The sequence below is a fragment of the Anguilla rostrata genome, chromosome 14 (assembly GCF_018555375.3).
Source record: "Anguilla rostrata isolate EN2019 chromosome 14, ASM1855537v3, whole genome shotgun sequence".
Lineage (NCBI taxonomy): Eukaryota > Metazoa > Chordata > Actinopteri > Anguilliformes > Anguillidae > Anguilla > Anguilla rostrata.
In genome coordinates this window covers 35,631,804-35,652,680 of record NC_057946.1, presented here as the reverse complement: position 1 = coordinate 35,652,680, position 20,877 = coordinate 35,631,804, and the positions used below count along the sequence as shown (strand labels likewise).

At 39.2% G+C, this 20,877-nt stretch overlaps 2 protein-coding genes across 2 annotated transcripts; one reads left to right on the top strand and one right to left on the bottom strand.

Annotated features, from left to right (window-relative positions):
• The first annotated feature begins 5,199 nt into the window (after positions 1–5,199).
• On the top strand, positions 5,200–8,320 carry LOC135239843 (myosin light chain 5-like). The gene is made up of 7 exons (XM_064308831.1): positions 5,200–5,320; positions 6,183–6,290; positions 6,864–6,939; positions 7,023–7,127; positions 7,636–7,714; positions 7,942–7,990; positions 8,073–8,320. Exons 1-7 carry the CDS (start codon positions 5,318–5,320, stop codon positions 8,172–8,174), a joined length of 522 nt encoding a protein of 173 aa, XP_064164901.1. The 5' UTR covers positions 5,200–5,317; the 3' UTR covers positions 8,175–8,320.
• A 397-nt stretch (positions 8,321–8,717) lies between these two features.
• On the bottom strand, positions 8,718–20,459 carry hpse (heparanase). Its single transcript, XM_064308827.1, has 12 exons — positions 19,986–20,459; positions 19,223–19,368; positions 18,025–18,153; positions 17,485–17,658; positions 16,395–16,566; positions 14,705–14,752; positions 12,527–12,620; positions 12,020–12,126; positions 11,500–11,614; positions 11,071–11,195; positions 10,621–10,773; positions 8,718–9,858 (listed from the first exon to the last, which is right to left on the bottom strand). Exons 1-12 carry the CDS (start codon positions 20,252–20,254, stop codon positions 9,699–9,701), a joined length of 1,692 nt encoding a protein of 563 aa, XP_064164897.1. The 5' UTR covers positions 20,255–20,459; the 3' UTR covers positions 8,718–9,698.
• Between the last annotated feature and the right edge of the window lie 418 nt (positions 20,460–20,877).

Sequence of the window (20,877 nt, the reverse complement as noted above, 5' to 3'; positions counted from 1 at the left end):
GAGAGGATGTGCAAATGTCTTCTCTTCACCATGAAGTGGAGGTTTATGTCAGCCTACATTAAGGCTTCCTGCTGCTGATCTTCGAGAACTGGTGTGTGGGTGGGGGTGGGAGGTTTAGGCTTTAGCCAGTGGGTAAAGGGCTGCTCTGGGTTTGTTTGAATATTGCTAAATTATTTAAAGTTTTGTCTTTATGGATAACTAAGAAAAATGTAGTCATACTGTAAAGGCATAAATAAATATTTGATGTATTTAGCCCTCATTTGCATATTTTGTTTTGATATGAGTATATTGTGATCCATCAAAACAGTATATAAATACATTTCTTTAAACTTAAGTTCAGAATCCAGGGTTGACATTGAACTAAACACATGGTTTTGTTTGCTTTCCGAGTTCCTTCAAATCTTGATATTATCTCAACATCAGAACACTATGATGGCTTAAGTTTGTAGGTCACAGATACATCATCCACCAAATTTGGTTCTCAAAGCATCAACCTTCGGTTACTAGCACATGGCCCAAATATGGTTACATTTTTACAGTACTATTATTAATCTTAAAATGTGGATCAGTTGAACGGGCTGCAGTACCAAGAGTGAAAAAGTCAGATGGTTTCAAGACCAGTAAATATTCTATACATTGGTTCTAAATCTCGTTTGTTTGTTCAGTTTGACTCCACAAAGTCTAAAAATTCCTGAATGTAAAAACATTGATTCAGTTAAGCGTATTTACTTACAAACCTAGATTCAGCCCAAAGTTGTTTTCGGGTGCTCATCAGACAAATGGTCCCTACCTCAATAGGTAGTTTACTAATGAGGGTGCAAGGTAAGACGTACAGTCAAAAACTTCTGAAAGAGAGTACTATGGTCGGTTATGGTCCATAATTCTGATGTTGAAAAATGGTGACTCGCAGGAGTAATTTACTGTAGCAAAAAATAAAATAATGAATTAAAAAGCAACAGATCATACAAGTTTATAAGCAGAAATTACGTTCTTTTGAGCTATGCTAGGGAAATGCTTTTTTTGTTTTTTTTTCTCCCCACATGAATCCACATTTCAACCTTTTCTAAGTGTGCACGGAATGATTCATAAATACGGAACCTGGTGTGTAAATGAGCAGCAGGCCGCATCACCCACAGCGTGGAATAGAAGATGCTCAGACAGCCGCCTTCGGTTTTTGGTTTTGGTGACACCAGGCAGGTCCCAGGACAGAGGAGGCTCAGGCTGCAGTTAGAGGAGATCATCTGGCAGAGTGAGAGACGCGACTGTCGAGCGATTTTAACACGAGCGCGTCGGGAAAAGACAGCAACCACACAGAGCTCAAAGTTCTGTTCAGGACGCTCTTTGTCTCAAAGGTGACATCATTTACAGGGGGTTTTATATAAAGTCTGTATACTGACAGTATTTCGATTGGTTACGTGTCAGGTTGCTTGGCAGTTGTGCCTACTCCTTTGTCTACATTTTTATTTTTCAAACATTAAGTGAGAAAACAAATCTTTGTCATCTTCACCAGCCAGCTGCACCTGTTTTCTCTGGTACTTCCTGTTCAAGGTCTGGAGGCGGGGAAGAGAAATAACCTTCAGTGAGCAATGGATAAGGGGGGGTAGAGACAGGAGAAGGAAGGGTGTTTTTTGTGTTTTTGTGTATTTGTGTGTGTGTGTGTGTGTGTGTAGGATGACATCATGATCACTGAACTTGGAACAACTGGGCCTTCTGATTGGGCATAAAAAGTCTGTAAAAGTATGAATTGGAACAACGGCGTCTTCTGATTGGCTGTGAAAGTGGAACAATTTGAAGATCATGCTTTTTAGACGCTGTGCAAGGATGGCACGCAAATTCGTGAAGCGTTCTATGTTTTTGTGCCCTCCGTGAGGTCTGAGTAACGCCTTTCCACTTTTGCAACCAAGTACGAAATACAACATCTGTATATTAATTTGTCCAATTACGTATGGCCTCCGAAATTGGGGGACTACGTATAGAAAATGCTGTAATTTCTACACGGCTCACCTGATATGGATGCAAATACCCTCAAATTAAAACTGACTGTTTTGCACTTTTTCTTCATATTCATTGCTTCATTTCAAATCCAATGTGCTGGAGTACTGAGCCAAAACATCATTAAAAATATAAGCCACGGTCCATACTGTTACAGACTGCACTCTATTTGTCTCCACATAGTTAAATAGCTGACCTAAATTACAACTGAGAGCAAGTTACAGAGGGCAGGTCCAATGTCATCGTTGTCAATCAATTTAAGAACTGTTCCTGTAATGTTAAAATATTTATCTGTTGTACTCTATGGCATGTTTCACAGTTCAGTGGTGTCTTCATCTTGCAACTACATGCCAAGGTAAATTAAAAATCCACACATCGCGTGGCTTTCAAACATACTGCATTTACCACTGGGATGTAGTTAATAACATCCAGGTTAAACAGGTGTAAAGGCACCACAATCCATCTGTGGATTCCCTGCAATGTTTCAGAATAAATCAATAAAATATCACTATATAAATAACTTTGTATATATTATATATTAATTTGTATATATACCTTACTTGCAAGAAAGGAAACCTTTATAGATAAGGAAAGGCCAGTGATTGATAGTAGCCTTATTAAAATAGTAATTGTGGTGTTTATTATGAATAAAAAAATAGTAACCTGAAAAACTGATTCTGAGCATAATTTACACATTAATGAGTACAGCAAGTCCAATGCACTTTTCTTAGAATAAACAGCCTTTAATGAAGGGCTAGTTCACATAGAAACATTTAAAAACTACACCAACGTTTCAGCCTCACACAGCCTTCATCAGGGCGTAACAATGAAAGCAATTCAGGCAAACATTCAAAGGAGTAGCAATTAGTTCAAATGACTAACAGCTGATCAGAGAATCGGTTGGTACATAAAACACTATAGACCTGTCACCACCAGAGGTCAGTGTAATACTAAATCCAGTGGGTGGAAACGGGTGGAAAAACAAACTCGGTCCCTTTTAGTTTTTTGGGGCTTCCTAGTCAATAGAGAATCGCGTTCAAGAGCATTGGCTTTCGATTGCGCTGTTTGTAAAATCTTAGGCGAGTAGTCACATTCCCCAAAGCGACTATATATTTCTCTGCTTTTCTCTTTAAAATCAGCATCACTATCGCAAATTCTGCGCAGCCTTTGAAATCGACCATAAGGGATGTTATTGAGTGCAATCTCTGGCTAATCAGTGACATTACTGGACTATGGACTATCACAGTGGTTCCCAAACTCGATCCTGGCCCCCCCTATGTAGGCTATGCTGGTTTCTTGTTCCAACCACAGTTGTAATCCCAGAATCTTAACGAGCTGTTCATTTTTATTAATTAGTTGCTTTTCATATTTAGAGGGTTTTACCCTTTTAAGCCACATTATGTCAGAAATGTCTACGGGTGGAAATATTATGGATGGAACAAAAATCAGCATACAGGGGGGCTCCAGAACAGAGTTTGGGAGCCTGTGGGTCATCAGGCAGAAGAGAAAACCAGCAGTACTACTGATCTTGATGGTCACATTTCAGATATCCTAACTTCACAAGTTAGCCAAACAAATCAACCCCTTCTGTGCTTTCTTGGTGATATCACTTTTGTATTCCCAAGATTAACATTGACGGTCACCACTTTTTGCAAATTGATCTAGATTAGATAAGTGAATGCAAGGGTGTCAGATAATTTGTTAGTCTGCACAGCAGAAACAGTGGCCATTGTCTTTTGTGTTTCAGTGGACCAAGGAGGTCAGACTGGATGGGGTGGTAATTTGTTCAGGCTGCACCTGACCTGAAGATTTGTCTACGACGACAGTGCTACAGTGCTGCAGGTTCATAGACTTCATGTGATGCGTATAATATAAATGCGTATTAGTACATGGGCACTCAGGGTGGAGATGGTGACTATTAATGTGCCATATGGGAAGGCTGAGGCCTGAAGCTTTCATCAGAGCTGCTGTCCATTTAGTGCTTGTTTTATTTGTAAACTCACAGTGAAAAGCTAGTAGTATGCAACTTAAATTTATTCTGTCAATCAACATTGTTGCTGTTCTTGTAGTTAGCCGGATAAAGCCATATTTTTGTGTGTTATGTATTGAGGATACGTTTGGCAGTAAGCACAGACATTAATTATACAATTCTTGACTAATTAAAAGATGTCTATGAATACAAAGTTTGTATGTTCTGTTATTAATTAATTAATTGTGAAAATGGATCTCTATTGATACATGTATTTTGGTCAACCATTCATTGTTTTGGTACTTTTTTGTTGGAAGTTCCAAGATTACTCACCATGTGAGTGTATACTTTTTTGAATTTGAGATGGTCATAGAGAGTGCCAGTCAGGCTGACCACCATCCAGTTTCACAACCCCACATGAATATCCACACTAGACACATGGGAGGTCCAAGATGCCTTAAAGCTGGAGATGAAGTTTGAGTAACTCAACTGGCCACTCTCTTGGGTCTGCTTCAGATTCTGGGGGTAATTTTAGCCAGCACTAGGACTTCTTTCTCTCCTAATTCCAGTCTCTAGGCAGACAGAGGTGACTGAGGTTGAGGTGACTCAACTTGGAGCCAAATGAAAATATCTGAGCCATGGGAGCCATTTTTATTCAGTTTTCAACAGTTCATACAGTTACTCTCTTTAGTAATGTGGCAGGCTTTTAAAATGGTATGATTTCCCATCGAAGTGTGAGAACTTTGGTGAAACACGTAGTTCCAAGGGTTCCCTTACTGAACGTCAGCTCATTGTGAATGCCATGAATTAAATCACATGACCTTTATTGACATTATCCCCACATATTAATAATGTATAAGCTGAGCAGCTCAAGAAAGTAAAGATTAAATTGGTCATTACCAAAAATCATTGAATTAACACATTCTTGAAAGTCAGGTGTCTTAGTGTACACCAGACCTCACTTGTCAATGGAACAAATAAAGCGAGAATAACCACCTCTTATTACAGTGCTATTAAAGGAAAACACATTAAGTGAATGCAGTACAAAATCAGATCCTCCATTAAATTTAGCTTGTCTGTCTCCAGCCATGTGTGGCAATGTGCAAATCCTTTAAAAGGTTTTGAATATGAGCAGCAGTTGCCAGGCCTCTAGAGGGGCCTGGGCCTCGCCTAATGACTTGCCCATGTATGGAGGGTTTTGCCTGGGCTGGGGGTCCCTGTCGGATCAGGGTGACCCCCCCTGGGATCCCCTCCATGCCAGCCGTGTTTCTGTTACAGACAGCTGTCGTATTTAAGCTGTCTTCCTCCAAGTTCTCCGGGCGCATTCTTGTGGAGGAGCATCAGCACCAGTAAAACATGGTGAGTATCACCGACGTCTCTTTCTGTGTTTGGCAGTATGAGAATTTTAAGACGTGTGGGTATAATCAGTTAAAGAGGATTTTATTATGACCTTGGAAATACAAATAGTTGCTCATGTGTGTAGCTATTCCATCTTCTGAATTAGTACAATTCAGGTAGATATAGAAAGAAAGTTACTTGTTTTAATATGCAGCATCTCTGCATCTGGTGGCATAACAGGCATCTATTTAGGGTCTTGGTCTGAAAAATAACTTTCAATGAAAGGGATTTTTTTTCAAAGTTCCTATTTGAGGGAGGGGAATTAGAAGACCATTTCATTTAAATTATTTTCTGTGACATGGCTTCCTACAAGAGCTATTTGTGACAATTCTCACCATTCTGTACACTCCAATGGCCATCGAGATCAGCCTTGTTATAAAGTAACATACTCTGAAAATCATCAGATTTTCAAGTTCAAAATCAACAGATGATCAGTTCTTCCATCATTACCAGTTTGGAAATTCGGGAACCCTACCTGCATTTCTGTCACCCCTGCTGTTATGGATATGCAGTATTTAAAATATGTATTTACATGCATTTCATATGTAATTTCTTTGCCACCTGCAAAGAACCCTACACCTCCACCATTTTGATTCTATTTCATAGGTAGATTTACTTTGTATTTTGCGTAACAAAATGTGTAAGTGTATATTCGGGCATGATTGGAATGATTTAACCATTGACCTAGAAATCTATCACCATACCAGTGAATTGACTTAAACAAGGTGTAATGAATAATGACCTAAATACTGTTATAAGAAATGTTCAGAAGGAATACTTAGTCTGTGACCACACCCCTGTCCTCAAACCAAACCCGTCCCAGGCCAGCAGAAAGACCAAGAAGAAGGAAGGAGGAGCCAAGAGGGCACAGAGAGCCTCCTCCAATGTCTTCTCCATGTTTGAGCAAACACAGATCCAGGAGTTCAAGGAGGTGAGCGGGCCCAGCTGTGACAAATTACATCACACCTCATGTTTGAGCAATTAACTAATGAGGGAAACACAGCTGTGCTACAGCCATGGGCTCAGTAAGCACCTGGCACAGACACAGACAGTCACAGCTATAAGCCCGACTGTGTGTTCCGTGATCGGTCTGCAGATTCTATTGCTTTAGCTAGCTAGCATTCTCTGTCAGAGGTGACAGATGCAAGTCGAGAAACCAGCAGTGCACTCTGGATTACAAGGGTTGTTTGTCATTAATGAAACTTTCTTGAAAGGTTTGTAATAAAATGCAATAATTCATTCTCGACAGTAATCATGAGTCATTTAGGTTTCTACAGTGAAGTATACAGACTATATGTACAGTAACCAATATGTAATGAGACCTTTTCTGTTTTGCTTTATTTTATTTATTTGAACATAAGTGAATTTAGCATATAAATCCAGCAAAAACAGAATGTGCAGGTGAAGTAAAAGAAACCCTATGGGGATTATAACAAGACCTCACCCCACAAAAGATTCACATAATGCATAATACATTCTCCCTCTCTCTCTCTCTCTCTCTTAGGCCTTCACTCTCATTGATCAGAACAGGGATGGGTTCATTGATAAGGAAGACCTGAAGGACACGTATGCCTCTCTGGGTGTGTATTTTACTCTATTGTCTGTGTATGTGTGTTCAAAACAAGCTACTATTCCAACAGTGCTAACTAATTCCACTCACCAGGTAAACTGAACGTCAAAGACAATGAGCTGGAGGAAATGCTGAAAGAAGCCAGTGGCCCCATAAACTTCACCATGTTCCTTAACCTGTTTGGAGAAAAGCTACATGGTACTGCCCTATTGCCCTTAACCCATTTATGGGATGCCAACCATTCTAAATTAGCTGGGAATATTTAGGCCAAAAAGGTTTTTTTTTTTTTTTAAAGTTCCAGTTACACCCTTTGTCCCTTACGCAGTGTTCTTGTGAAACACCTGTACCATATGGTTATATTACATAGCATTAAAAAAATTACATCGTACATACCCTCTCTTCCTCTCAATCACCAATATTAAAGGTGATCATTTTATAATGCAGCACACTGCACTGTTGCTGGAAAAGTTGTGTTCTCTCAACTATTCCAGCAAAAGTTGACATACGGAAAAAGCACACAATGAATCACTAGTTAAAGATACCTACTCGTGAGCTTGCATGAAGGATTGAAATGACAGTCATTGAGAGCTGTAAACAAGGGTTAGCTATGTAGCACAAGTGATGTAATGGATTTAGACATTCGTACACGGCTTTAAACATCTGTTATGATTGAGAGTACTAAATAAATATGTTCATCTGTGTGTAGGCACGGACCCAGAGGAAACCATTTTAAATGCCTTTAAAATGTTTGATCCTGAAGGCAAGGGACATGTTCACAAAGATGAGTAAGTTCATACAATCGCACAATTAAACCTTAGCACAGATAATAAATCAAACAATTATTAGTACACACACATGCACATATACACATTTTACACATATTAAAATACAAGTGTATGTGTATTTTAAATATATATACATTTACCTTGCATTACTTTTTTAACATTAATTTTCCATGCAGTGTACTACTGCTCTTAAATTTCTGTCTTAAAATTTGTTTTTCTTCATGTAGATTACAACGTATTCTGATGACACAGGCAGACAAGTTCACAGCAGAAGAGGTAGGCACTTAAAAAAAAAATTCCTTATGACTGTAATGAACTGTGTTCCCACCCTTACTGGTTTTTTTGTGGCTAACTGCAGGTAAAGCAGATGTTTCAGTCCTCCACCATTGACCAATCAGGGAACCTGGATTACAAATCCCTTTGTTACATCATCACACATGGGGAGGAGCAGGAAGAGTAACAGAGCCGCCCAGTGCCCAGAGTCACTGCTGTTTGCTCAGTGCTGACTGTAATTCTCCAGGGCTCAAGGTCCAATGCTAAATGCAAACAATTCAATTCTTTTCAAATTGTAAAATACTTAGCTGAAGTAAAACCGTGCCACGAGAACTTGTCTTGTTTTTTTCCTGATTGTGTGGAATGAATCTGACTAAATCTCTTTGGTCACTCATAAGAGGCTATTGGCCATAATAACAGGTTTTTAAGGGGAAGGGGGTCAGTAAAGATTTGTAAAACAAATATATGAATGAGCATGTAAAGTTATTATGACTGTTTTGCTGTTCAGGCCGTTGAATATGGTAAATTAGCAATTTCCTTTAAGATAAGACCATTATGGACCAATGATACAACTAACAATAATAATAAAAGTACAATTGTTTACAACTGCAGTAGCTCATATTAGACCAGATATAAACAAGCGTGGGGGAATAGTGGGGAAGTAGTGAGGTAGTCAAACAGACTAGTGTGGTGTTGGGCTTCACAAATAAACAAACAATAACAGACTATAAAAACTTACGTGAATTTATTTTCCCACAAAAACTACTATGTACATACAACACATTTTAACCTCACCATAAAATCTACTGTAAAAAAATGATAGTGTATAAATAAAAAAAATCATAATTTACAGGTACATTTCTTTTCACAGTGCTTTATAAATGAATATATTTGAATACATTTCCTATCTGTTTCCTTTGTCTTGTGACATTAACATAAAAGGCAATGCTTCCAAAGTATAACACATTGCCAAGATTTTCAAGATCCATTATGAATGAATCATACATTTACAGGGCTTGAATGCAGCCATTTTGTTGCACAATACATTCAGCTGAACTATAAAACTCAAAACAAATATCATATTTACCTATAGTGCAAAGTCTTGTAAGACAAATGTGCATTTTGATGATTTCATCAAGTTAAGGATAAAAAATATCCTGCCCTACAGTCTGATTTAAAGTCAGACCAGTGGAAAGTTTAGGTCAACATGTTCATTTGCAAAGAACTCTTATGCTAACCCCCAAACTCAAGTAGCTCTGATAATTATTCCATAAACAGATTTGATACTAGATATTGTATTTTTCAAATGCAAATTATATAAAACTGAAAACAGATTTTGGTCAAGTATGAATGCAAAAAAAAAAAAAAAAAAAAATTGGTTTGTTCATTTTAGGTGAATATATGCAATATCCCTTTAAATGAATTAAATATTTAGTTACTTGCATTTTCTTGATGTATAACAGTTTTTCACTCAACCTCACCTTAATGAAAGTATGGAAAAGCATTTGAACATTAAACATACTCACTGAACAGAATCAATTTTCCAGAAAGAAAAAAAACAGGCAAACAACAGGCAGTAGTCACTTTGGAAATAAACCGGTTATGGCCCCTCTCTCTCTCTCTCAGTACCTGATATCTTCTGACAAATAATGCGGTCATATTGAACTGGTTTCTCTCGGTAGATGTCGGTTGACTAAACCGGTTCAAACCATCATCTGCATCCCGGCGCGTGGGCGTCCCTCAGGACGTAGAAGGCGAAGGAGAATGCGGGAAGTTTGAGATGGTCCCCTGGGGGCAGGAGCGCCCCCTGGAGGGGGGGCAGGGTTCTGTCATCCACCAGTTTCAGAACCTCTCCGTTTAGTCGGACAGACCTGCGGAAGGCAGAAGAATCTCACATTACCAGTTCTCCCACTGCAGGCAGGCAGGGCTCACTGTGCTGAACAATAGCTAATTTCCTGATTCAGAACAGGAATGGTGTTCACACCACCAGCGGTCTTTTTACAGTCCTACCACAGACAAAATGGTGGCCAGAAAAAATGTTCAGAGAGACACATATTCATATTCAACATGTTATTGGCCACAAAAACAGATATTAATTAGTGGTGGTGTTCTTTTAAACAAATGTATCCTTCTTCCAATGCCAAACCTCACTGCTGGTATGTTACATTACAATACAGGCATTCAGCAGACAGTCTTATCCAGGATGACTCACACAACTTTTACATAGCATTCACATTGCATCCATTTATAAAGCTGGATATACACTGAAGCAAAGCATGTTAAGTACCTTGCTCAAGGATACAATGGCAGTGTCCTACAATCAAACGACCAGTTCCTTACCCATTATACTACACTGCTGCCCATATTCGGCAAAAGGCTACATTTTGGCCTCATCTCATCTGACCATAATAAAATTGAGCTTTTTGCCAGGTACACCTGTGGTGGGTTTGGCACTGGAGGAAGGACGCTTACGTTGAAAAGGACATTATACCTATGGTGAAATACTGCGGAGTATCTATGAAGTTTTGGGGTTGTTTTACATCAGTGGGTTCTGGAACTTTTATTAAAGTAAATGGAATCATGACTAGCAATATTTCTTGACATGACTGCATGAGTAAAGTTGACTGTGGTACCTGGAGTACAACCCATGTTCTCCAGTCTCCCCGGCCTCCAGCACAAAGGCCTCCACCGTGCTGTTTGAAAACTGGGAGGGCAGAGAAATTCTTGCTGGGCCGTGACTCAGATTCAGGGCGAACAAGGTGACAGCGCCTGTCTTGGGGTTTGGGCTGGGGAGAGGACAGAGAGGTGGTTTACAGACCCAGGTTAACAATAATACTAATGATAATGATAATAATAATAATAATAATAATAATAATAATAATAATAACCTCACTTGGTGCACTGGTTCACAGTGCTTTTCTTTACAAAAGTATAGATAAAATAAAGAAATTAAACTGAATGAAGAGACTTGGTTGAGAAATCACAGGTCAACACAGGCAACACAGTACACAGTATCAGGCTAGAGTAATTCTGGATTCAGAAAAAAGTGTTGCACTGTGAGTCTATGAGTAGGGCTGTCTTACGCTCTCTTGTTAGTGCAGTGCAGGTACATGCGCAGTCTTCGTTTCCTTGCCCCATTGATAGTGAACGCAACATCCAGCACCTCCGGTCCAACCAGCCTCTTGTACAGAACTGACAGCCAATAATCCTGTCAGAGGGACAACCAATCAGAGAGATGAATCACAGCTACTGTACATTCACTTAGATTCACCGGTCCATGATCTCCACATTTAAATACTGACTATTTTTGATGAAGGTGAGAAACCTTGACTCAGGCAAGTAAAGAGTAAACTAATTCTAGCATTATTCTACATTCAAGCTAATGTCCAATCTTTGGACATTCATATGATTATTTTTTAATGAGTTTTACATAAAAATAGAGGATACTAAACAAATTTAATTTTAGAATGATACTGTCAAGGCCATGATTTCCAATTTGAGTCAGTACTCACAGGAAGTGGGTCAAGGTTAGCATCCACCAGATGGTACGTTCCAGAACCAACCAGGACCTGCCTGATGACGACATCCAGGCCCAGTTTAGCAGCAAGGCCAAGTTTGTCCAGCCACCTGCAGCAATTTGAATGTTTCTGTAATTCCAGGTAGGCTACAGGTGTAATTATAAGACCTAACCACTAAATATATCTACTTTTCTTTATGTTACTTATTTGACCATAGGTCAACTGAATTCTTATTTCTAGTGACCACCTGGGAAATCAAAATGGGTATAGAATGCAAGGGATTGGGTAGCCAACACAACAGTGAACAGCCAATCAGTCTTTAGTAAGGTTGACATGATCAGGATATCAGGAGCATCTGGACTCACACACACCATTTATAAGGTTGGTTGAGGACCAAATAAAAATGATTAAATGCTAGTTAACACAGACAGAGAAGCAGATTTTATGAACAGTACTAGGCTTCAGGTAGAATCATTCAGTGAAACTACAGCAGAACTACAGCTGGATTACTCACATGAATCCAGCAACAAATGTGTCGGAGAGCCCCAGAGCACCACCCCCGTATGCGGAACTGGTCTCTCCAAGCCACACCTTCTTCCCAGGAGACACCAGGTCAATGGTCTGTTATCAAGAGAGAGAAGCAAGCCTGTTTGTGCTATCTGGCAGAATGAATTCAACAACCCAGACTCTTAGGTTTTCTGGTTAAGTGGAGGCTAAAGATTCTTTATGATTTCAACATGCGACCTTCAGTGAAATGGTGTTATATCTACGTAATTTTTATAAATAATCATTCTCCATGTAATATCTCCAAATATGTGTGTATTTGTAGTGCACCTTGAGATCTGTACAAATAGCTTAGATCATCACTGCATGACACAGGTCGCATCATTTATTAAATATAAACAGTAAAATATAGTAGTCATGCATCATATTTGACGTTATAGATTAGTAGATCTTCCCCAATTTGAATTCTTATTATATCCATAAAATAAAGGGATTTAGGTTCTACTTTTTTATTCACCTGAAGGACTTCATTGGTTTTTGTAGCAAAGGTATCCAGTACTTCAGGGTCGAGGAAATCTTCCAATGAAGTGTCCCTTCCATTGACATAGTAGCTATGAACAGGACAAAACAGATGCCTGACCTGAAATGTCAGTGCTCACAAAGGCCAATATGTTCACATGGGAGCAACGACTGGAAAACAGCTGTCTGTTGTTGTCTGTGGCTGAGCCCTCAGACGTCACATAACATCATGTGTGTTTTTAAGGAACTGGCGTGTGGTCTAAGTGTGCCGCAGAAATGAACACATGACACGGGTGGTCTGAGTGCTGCTCCCAGCTGTACTGCGCTGTCCTGCCTAAAAACCTGAAACCTGATTTTTTTTTTTTTTTTTGTTATTTTGGCAAAAAATCGATGGAAATCTATGGATTTCAGTTAGTCATATCAAACATTTTAAGCCTATTCAAGCTCAACAAGCTTTGACAGAAATATCTATTTAGAACAGGCAAAAAAAATTACACTAAGGCTATATCAGCAAACCTCCAACTTATTTAGCTATGTCCTTTCACTAGTGGTGATACTTCCTGAAGAAAGTGGGCAGTTGCTGACTTGAAACTGAATGCCTCAAAAGCTTTGGTGCATCTGGAGATGGCTTTGATCCTTTTAACAGACCAAACTGACAGCTAATGTGAAGGTCTGATGTGTGTGTGCATGTGGGTGACCCCAGCAGCAACACGTAACACACAGAGAGGGGGCAAACACAGGATGAACTTCCATGTGACCTAAATAAGGAGCCACTGAGATCACCAGGCCAGGTCAAAATCCAATAACGGCTGCAGCTAGAGAAAGGAACACTGCTCTATAGAATAAGAACAGTGCTGTGTTTGTATTTTAAGTATGCAAGGCATCTCATCATTCCTTCTTGTGTGTCTGCCAAGGACATTTCAGGGTAACTGAGTTTTTCTTAGGTTTGAGTACTACACTTCAGCAAATGTTATGCTTTTTTCAACCATTCCTAACACGCCATCCACATCAGTGTATATTCCCATGGTTACAGTCAGCTTCTTCTATAGTCATGGCCTGCATGACCTATATGGCCTTAAATACCAGCACCCTGGCCAGGGATGGGCAAAATGTCCTCCCAAAAAAATGCACCAATAAACTGCAATGGTGAGTAAAAGTGTAGGTTTCTTTGCAGGTGACACCATTAAAAAAATATATGAGCAACCCATATTACATATTAAGTGCATGCAACTCCATTTGTATACATGTATTTGAAATACTGCCCATCCACATCCTACAATCCTAGCCCTACAGTCACTGCAATAATGGGAAAACATCGTAAGCTTGGGGAAGCTTTGGTTTGAGAGCCAACTTCATTCAGTAATTCCAACAAATACACAGCCACTTTAACAAAACAAAGCAACAGCCAAAACTGGAAACACTACTCCTGAGAGTTAAATGCACTCTGATCAGACCAAAAGGAGGTTAAACCAAATACTGCCAAAACTGACCACATCTGTTACTGACAGTTAATAAAGGATCTCGAAAAAGGGAAGTTCCTTTTTCGCAAACGTCACAAGCACATATGAAACTTTCCCAAGAAAACGCGCATAAAGACCCACACTCATTTCCACTTCATTTTAACACATCGATTTAACGAAAGCTTAACGGGATTTTGTGCCTGGAGAATCACCTCAGAGAAAATAACATCTTGTGAAGACATTTACAGTATCTACAGTGTGACTACTCAGGGCACATTTGATTCATATCATATTCAGGTAAACACTAGAAAGGAACACACAACTGTGGCCATTCTAACCAAGGAGCCCCTTAATAGAGGAATATATCAATACTAATTATTATCCAAATGAGGCATAACTAGATTCATCCAAACTTGTACTCAGAAGAGGCATGACTATGCTTGAATACCAGTTGCATATGTCATGTCAGGTGCAACAGTTCTGTCTCCGTCAACTGGTCGCATAATTCTGTAGATAATAAAAATGTATGGTTTACCAACATCACAGCAGTAGGGGCTGATCATTTCAAATCTGAATCAAAACTGTCACCAGAATATTCTGCTCTCAGTTCAGTAGACCAAGCAGTGTATTTTCTGTGAGGGAAAAACACTCCTCCAATACCTGCCCCTCAGAGTAAATCCTCCCCTGATTTTGAGAAATACGGACAATTAACTTACTGGTGCCAAGTACATGCATCTATGGCCTTTGCACCACTCTCCAAAAACCTGGAAAAGACACAAAAACAGAATGTAACTGCAAAGGTATTGAGCACATTTCCACAAGGAAAGGAAAAGCAGCACCAGAGCTCTACGACACCCATGTTTACAGTGGTAAGTTGTTCCAATTCTATTTGACTTGTGCTGCATTATTGCATCTTATCTGCAATACTTATCTTGATGAAAGATGCACTTTCATTTTTTGGGGACATTTCTTTCATAAGTGCCCTACATCCTATAAATACTACTAGTCGATCAAGGTAGAAATTATACTCCAGGTATTTATTAAATATCTGCCCTTTTAATTTGGTAAAAACAAGTCCTTTATGATAAATTTCTCCAGAAGTTAGTTAGACTATGCCACACAAACTAGTGTGCTTATTACTAGTATACCTGCATAAATATTCCTTCAATATCTATATATTTAATGATGTTAATTAATATTTTTATCCACAACATAGTGGTATTTGAGTTATTCATTTTCAATGATGTGCTTATAATGATAGTAAACCACTGTGAATTCAATATCCTGGTGCATGTGACTATTTTATCCTATAAATAGGGTACCGAAAGCTTTTCCCTAGTTGTCTGAGGTTTTAAAACTTAATTTCATGCACAATTAGTGTTGCTCTGTTGGAGATATAGAAGCTCTTAAGGCATCTGACCTCATTCTGCAACTCAAATAACTCATTATTAAAGAACGCACTGAGAGAGTGGACCAGTTACTCAATTGGACACACCGCGAAAGTCAAGCCAGCACTTGGACAATACAAATTTACATTACTAGTTCAACGAAACTCTTTTAAATTCTTGAGCAGACGCTTGTGCAGCTAGTTTTGAGGCTCTCACTGGTTTAAGGACACACTTGTGGTATGGTTAGGCATATTTATTCTGTCACACCTTTGTTTCTTAGCTGCCAATATGCTGCAACTACTACTACTGTTGCTACTACTACTACTAATAATAATGGTCTTTATTTCTACAGAAATAGTATGCCTGGCAACAGTCAACACCATACTAAAGCAGCATTATCTACAGTGAGCCTTTATACCTTCAGAGAGAGAGAATGTGCAACCGTATGCATGTCAGTACCAAGGATGACCACCTCATTAAGTAGAAAGTAAAGGTTCTACATGCTCCTTTTTGCTTTTTGCTCAATGCCTGTAAGAGCTTCTGGCCTGTAATATATTGGTGTCTGACTCACACAGCTATTCACCAATCCCTTATCATACATAGGATAACAAGCAATGTTGAACAGGACAGAATACATCATCTTATATAACCAGTAAAATAAAATACAGTAATATAGATAAAAATGTTCCTTCAAGTCAAAACCAAAAGCAGTGCATCTTTAAATCATCTTATCTCTTAACACTGTTGTTGTTGTTTTGGAGTGGCTAGAGATACCACTGCCTATATTGTGTGTGCTTTGTATTTTTGGATAAGTTCACACAGTTCATACATCATGAGCTGGAGTATGATGTGGCAAAGATATGAAAGGAGTGAATGTGTGTGCGAATATAAGGGCCGGGCTGTAGCTTTCCGAACCAAACTCTTAGATCATGATGTGGCAAAGATAAGGAAGAGCTTCAGTTAATGTTAAAGTGTGAGACGGGAGAGTAGCTTTCTTAACTTTTCTTAGCTTTCTTACCCTTCCAGCAGGTCTCTCCGGTGGTCTCTGGGCTGGCCGATGTCAGGACCGTAGAGCTTGGCCATTTGGTAAAATTTGGACTCCCGGAGGATCTTACGCAGGTGGACAAAGTCCTGGCCCAGCTGGTGCCCGTCCACCCGGATCCCTGCCTTCTTCTCATAACTGTTGGGTTCTAACAGAAACATCAAAGTATTTCAGTGACTCTGGATTGGATTTATATGCATCAGGCTGTCTCTAAATAGCTTATACCCAAGTGATTGGTTTAGAGTTGTTTGCATGTCTCTTTTGTTATGTTTTCAGGTAACAGGATTAAATGGATGATCCTGCTGTCTATGTTGTGAGGTCTGGACATTTCCTCACAGAAAAGCCATTAATGACTCTGACGAACAGAGCCAGCAGTTAGTAATATTGGAAGGTGTGTGTGACAAACACGCCTGCCACAGGCCACCGAAGTGGCTTTCCTTGGGGCCCTCCAGCACAGAGACACAGGGAGATGATGTTCAAGCAGTCCAGATTTATTCACGAGGGTTTGGCAAGATGGTACAGCCAAATGAGCAGATGTAAAACCCTGTCATGACAGAGAGCTCTCCCTTGTGTGGGTGGGGATGGCAGATTTAACCTGTGCGCAGTGATTACCTCACTACGCGCAGGTGCAGCCACTCCTGTTCCTGGGTCCAATTATCCTGGCCAATTATCTAATTCTTAACCAATTATCCAATTGGCCAGGTCTAATTATCTTGACCCAGGGCAGGTGTGGCTGCTTAAACCAGCCATCCCCACACCACAGTGTGATTCTAAAATAGCATCGTGGTACATGAGTTTAGGACCGGCACTTACGTATTTTTCTGATTAACCACCCAGGATCGAGACAGATGTAAAAAGGACAGACAAAAAAAGTTTGCCCATACATTGCATTGCAAACTAATAAGTGTCATTTCCAATCATGCTGATTTCCAAAATAACTCACCAAACTGTGTTCTTGAAGAACATAACAAAAAGTAATTGCATATATTTGTAAATTAAGGACAGCTGCTGATTATATCCACATCTGCCGGGAGAGAGCCTTTTCTGGGCTGTGTTGACACATTACCATTCCCCAGTTCCCAGGACATGTTGTACTGTTTGGATTCACAGTAGCTCAGGAGTAACTCAGCATTCCTGCTGTCCCAGGAATTTCCCTGCGTTCTGAGGAGTGCGTTCAACCCAAAGATGAGGTCAAACCCAGAGCAATTTGCAAACGTGTAGAGCAGGTCCACTGCATACTCTGGAAGGATGGGGAAGATAGGAGTGTACATCTGATTAACACAAAGTTTCATTTCTTCTCAAAGTTTTGATTCTGTTGCACAATAATAAGGGAAGTCCAATGGGGTTTTTTTTTTTGCATCGTGATTAGTCATTCTGACATTTGAGGTCATTTGGGCACCTTGGTATCAGCAAATATTTTCAATGTGCTAAGAAACACATTTTTTTTCCTGAATTAATATCACTGCTAAAAAATTTAAGGTGTGAATGCAATAGTCACAAGGTTCAATGGCTTGCAACATGGAAACCAAAACATTGGTAACAAAACACTGTCCTCATCTATGCCAAGTCCTATGAATTAGTTCTATAAACCGAACAACAAGATTACCTGAGAACTTGACTCTCTTATAGATGCCCTCCATTTCCTCTTTCTGAAGGAGGAGTTCCTGTTCGGCCCATTCCTTCTTCAGCCTGTCCTCCAGAAGTGGGGGTAACTCCAGTCTCTGACATATGTCCTCTAATACACCAGATTAGTTAATGGAATTGCCGGCAATTGATAATGTGTGCAAATGTTGTCAGTACTCTGGAAATGACAGGCCACTTTAACTCACGTGGTCTATTTACGTATTTGCACCTGTGACACTGTCGGTCTGGGTCAAATATACCCAGGACATTATTGGAATTTTAAATAATTTATAGCATTGATGTTTATTGTTTTGAAGTGACAGTCTCATTTTGTCCCCCACATTTTTCTTGTTATATTCAAAGAAACCATTAGGCAAAAATACATAACGCAAACATGATGAACAACAAATAGAAACTCCAAACAAGAACCAAATTTACACTTAGTCACTGGTTATGAAATATAACAGTGTCCTGCAGAATCATTGGCACTCAATTCATTTGAACAAAACCTGTTGGATAATATTCACGTTATCGATTTAAAATGGTCTAACTTGTCTATGCTCAGCAGAATCACATTACATAATCTTACTGTGATACCAGAGAGAAAAAGCACACATACACAAGATAATATTTTTCCCGAAAAATATTAACATTTTCGGAAATTTAGCTTACTGTTATAGCCTGACTTCCAAGCGTAAAAATTTGTCTCATTTTAATCTTGGATGTTGCCCATGTTCATGTATACGGAAGCTTGGCATTGAAAGCCTCTCATAGCATAAATGAATATGGACGAAGTGTAGCACAGTGGGTAAGGAACTGGGCTTGTAACCGAAAGGTGATAGGTTAGATTCCCGGGTAAGGACACTGCCGTTGTACCCTTGAGGTACTTAACCTGCACTGCTTCAGTATATGTCCAGCTGTATAAACGGATAGAATGTAAAATTCTATGTAAAAGTTGTGTAAGTCGCTCTGGATAAGAGCGTCTGCTAAATGCCTGTAATGTAATGTAATTAATAAAAATACTTGCAGTGGTGGCCGAAATTAACTTTTCAACATGCTCGTTTTAAAGGGGCAATTCAAGGAGATGCTTACTAGGCCTATGTGTGGGTAAACTGGGATCTAGAAGTAAACAAAAAATAGGTGCGCACGTTAAGACAGTCGGCAACATGAGGATGGGTTACCTTGATGAAATTCCGAAGTCTTCGTAAAGTCCCTTGATTTTAATAAATAATTTTCAGGAGAGAATATCATGAAGTCTTGTTTCGTTCCACCAAATCGCAGAAACGCAGGGGTCAGTTCTTTTGCTAGAGTTTTTAGTTTCGGAGAGCTGGGGAAGATTGAGAAGAAACTGCTCTAGTACAAACCTGCTTATTAAAAATACTAACGTGGAACTTTACTCATTCAGTTTTCGGTGAAATTCTTTTGAACTTTTTAAAATTATTATTATTCTCAGAGCCCCTAAAACAGAGAAACGAACTGAACCAAAGTACGCACGCTGTTGGCTTCTGTTGCCATGTTCGCGACAAAATTAATAGGAATTGTCAGTAGCCTAGGCTACATGGGAATACAATGTTGAAAATGCAATGATTTCAAATCAATTGATAAACTGCATCGACTTACAGAAAGACACAACGAGTTTCGGATAGAATTAATACATATGCAGCTTATTTCCGCTCTAGGCAGGACAATACGAAAGCAGTCTGAATCATCAAGGAATTTACTAAACTTGTGTTTCATACAAAGCTTATAAGCGATTGATACATAGAGCCATCCGTTCTAACAATGCTAGCAAGTCGGTGAATTACGCTAAACTATCCTATTTTCCCAAGAAATTTCCGTACGTTTATACAATCTTCACTCTAAGCGAAACAGTGTTAAATATAAACAAACCAGACAGCCAGCCACAATCATTCAAAAGTGAAAGGCTGAACATATTTTACTCACCCCAAAAGGTACATGTACTTCTCTTCGGCGACTAAACTGGCATCTATCGCTACCGACAGAAAGTGGTCGTTCACTCTTCTGTATACTCTATCCACATGCATAGATACAAATACAGAATCGTAATCCTTAACATCAGTATATGCACCAAGGTTTAGTCCCTGAAACAGGGCAAAAATTAAATATCCCAACATGATGGCATCAGCTTTTGTTACATTAGGACAACAGAAAGCGTTACAGAAACGAAACAAACATTCTACTGCCTCTGGCATGATATACGTACTAAATTTACATACTATGATCACTATAATAACGTTAATTTAAACTCTTTGAAAACAGAGTCTGCCAGGCAAGCATTGAGGAAATGAAGTTCATCCTTTCGTGCTCTTGTTGACGCTCATCATATAGAACTAGAACGGGCGGATTGCTAACAAACAACCATGTGGGGGAGGAGCATGGCAAAAAATTAACATTCTAACTAGTGTAAGAGTTGACTACTCGCGTCTCATTCGTGGAGGACAGGGGTTGCGATTATTTCCTTGTGAGAACCTTGCTGACCCGGTTGTAACTGATACACGATTTCAACTGCCTTCTGTGTAAACTACAAGTAACTTGGCGGGATGTTTGGTAAAACGTTTCTCACGTTTGGATTGGATTCAGAAAATGTGCCGGAAAACTTTAAAGATATTTAATATGCTATTAAAATAATCAATTTAAATATCTTTCCATTTAAGTGAAAACAGAAAACAGTTCTCACTTGTAAACCCTTAAATACTTAAAGAGAAAATAACTTAATTCCATTCCCTTCTGCTTAAAAAGATAATGTCCAATAATTCATCCACCAAATGCAAACAGAATTGCTGTCCAATAATTCATCCAAAAAACAAAAAAATGC

What these genes read in the sequence shown, in the direction of transcription:
- hpse (XM_064308827.1), bottom strand. Translation starts at nt 20,254, where the DNA reads ATGCCAGAGGCAGTAGAATGTTTGTTTCGTTTCTGTAACGCTTTCTGT. An exon ending in GACTTCGGAATTTCATCAAG is followed by an intron (nt 18,154 to 19,222) that starts GTAACCCATCCT and finishes CTGGTGTATTAG; the next exon opens with AGGACATATGTCAGAGACTG. An exon ending in CACTGCACTAACAAGAGAGC is followed by an intron (nt 10,774 to 11,070) that starts GTAAGACAGCCC and finishes TCCTCTCCCCAG; the next exon opens with CCCAAACCCCAAGACAGGCG.
- LOC135239843 (XM_064308831.1), top strand. An exon ending in GTTTGGAGAAAAGCTACATG is followed by an intron (nt 7,128 to 7,635) that starts GTACTGCCCTAT and finishes ATCTGTGTGTAG; the next exon opens with GCACGGACCCAGAGGAAACC. An exon ending in GGACATGTTCACAAAGATGA is followed by an intron (nt 7,715 to 7,941) that starts GTAAGTTCATAC and finishes TTCTTCATGTAG; the next exon opens with ATTACAACGTATTCTGATGA.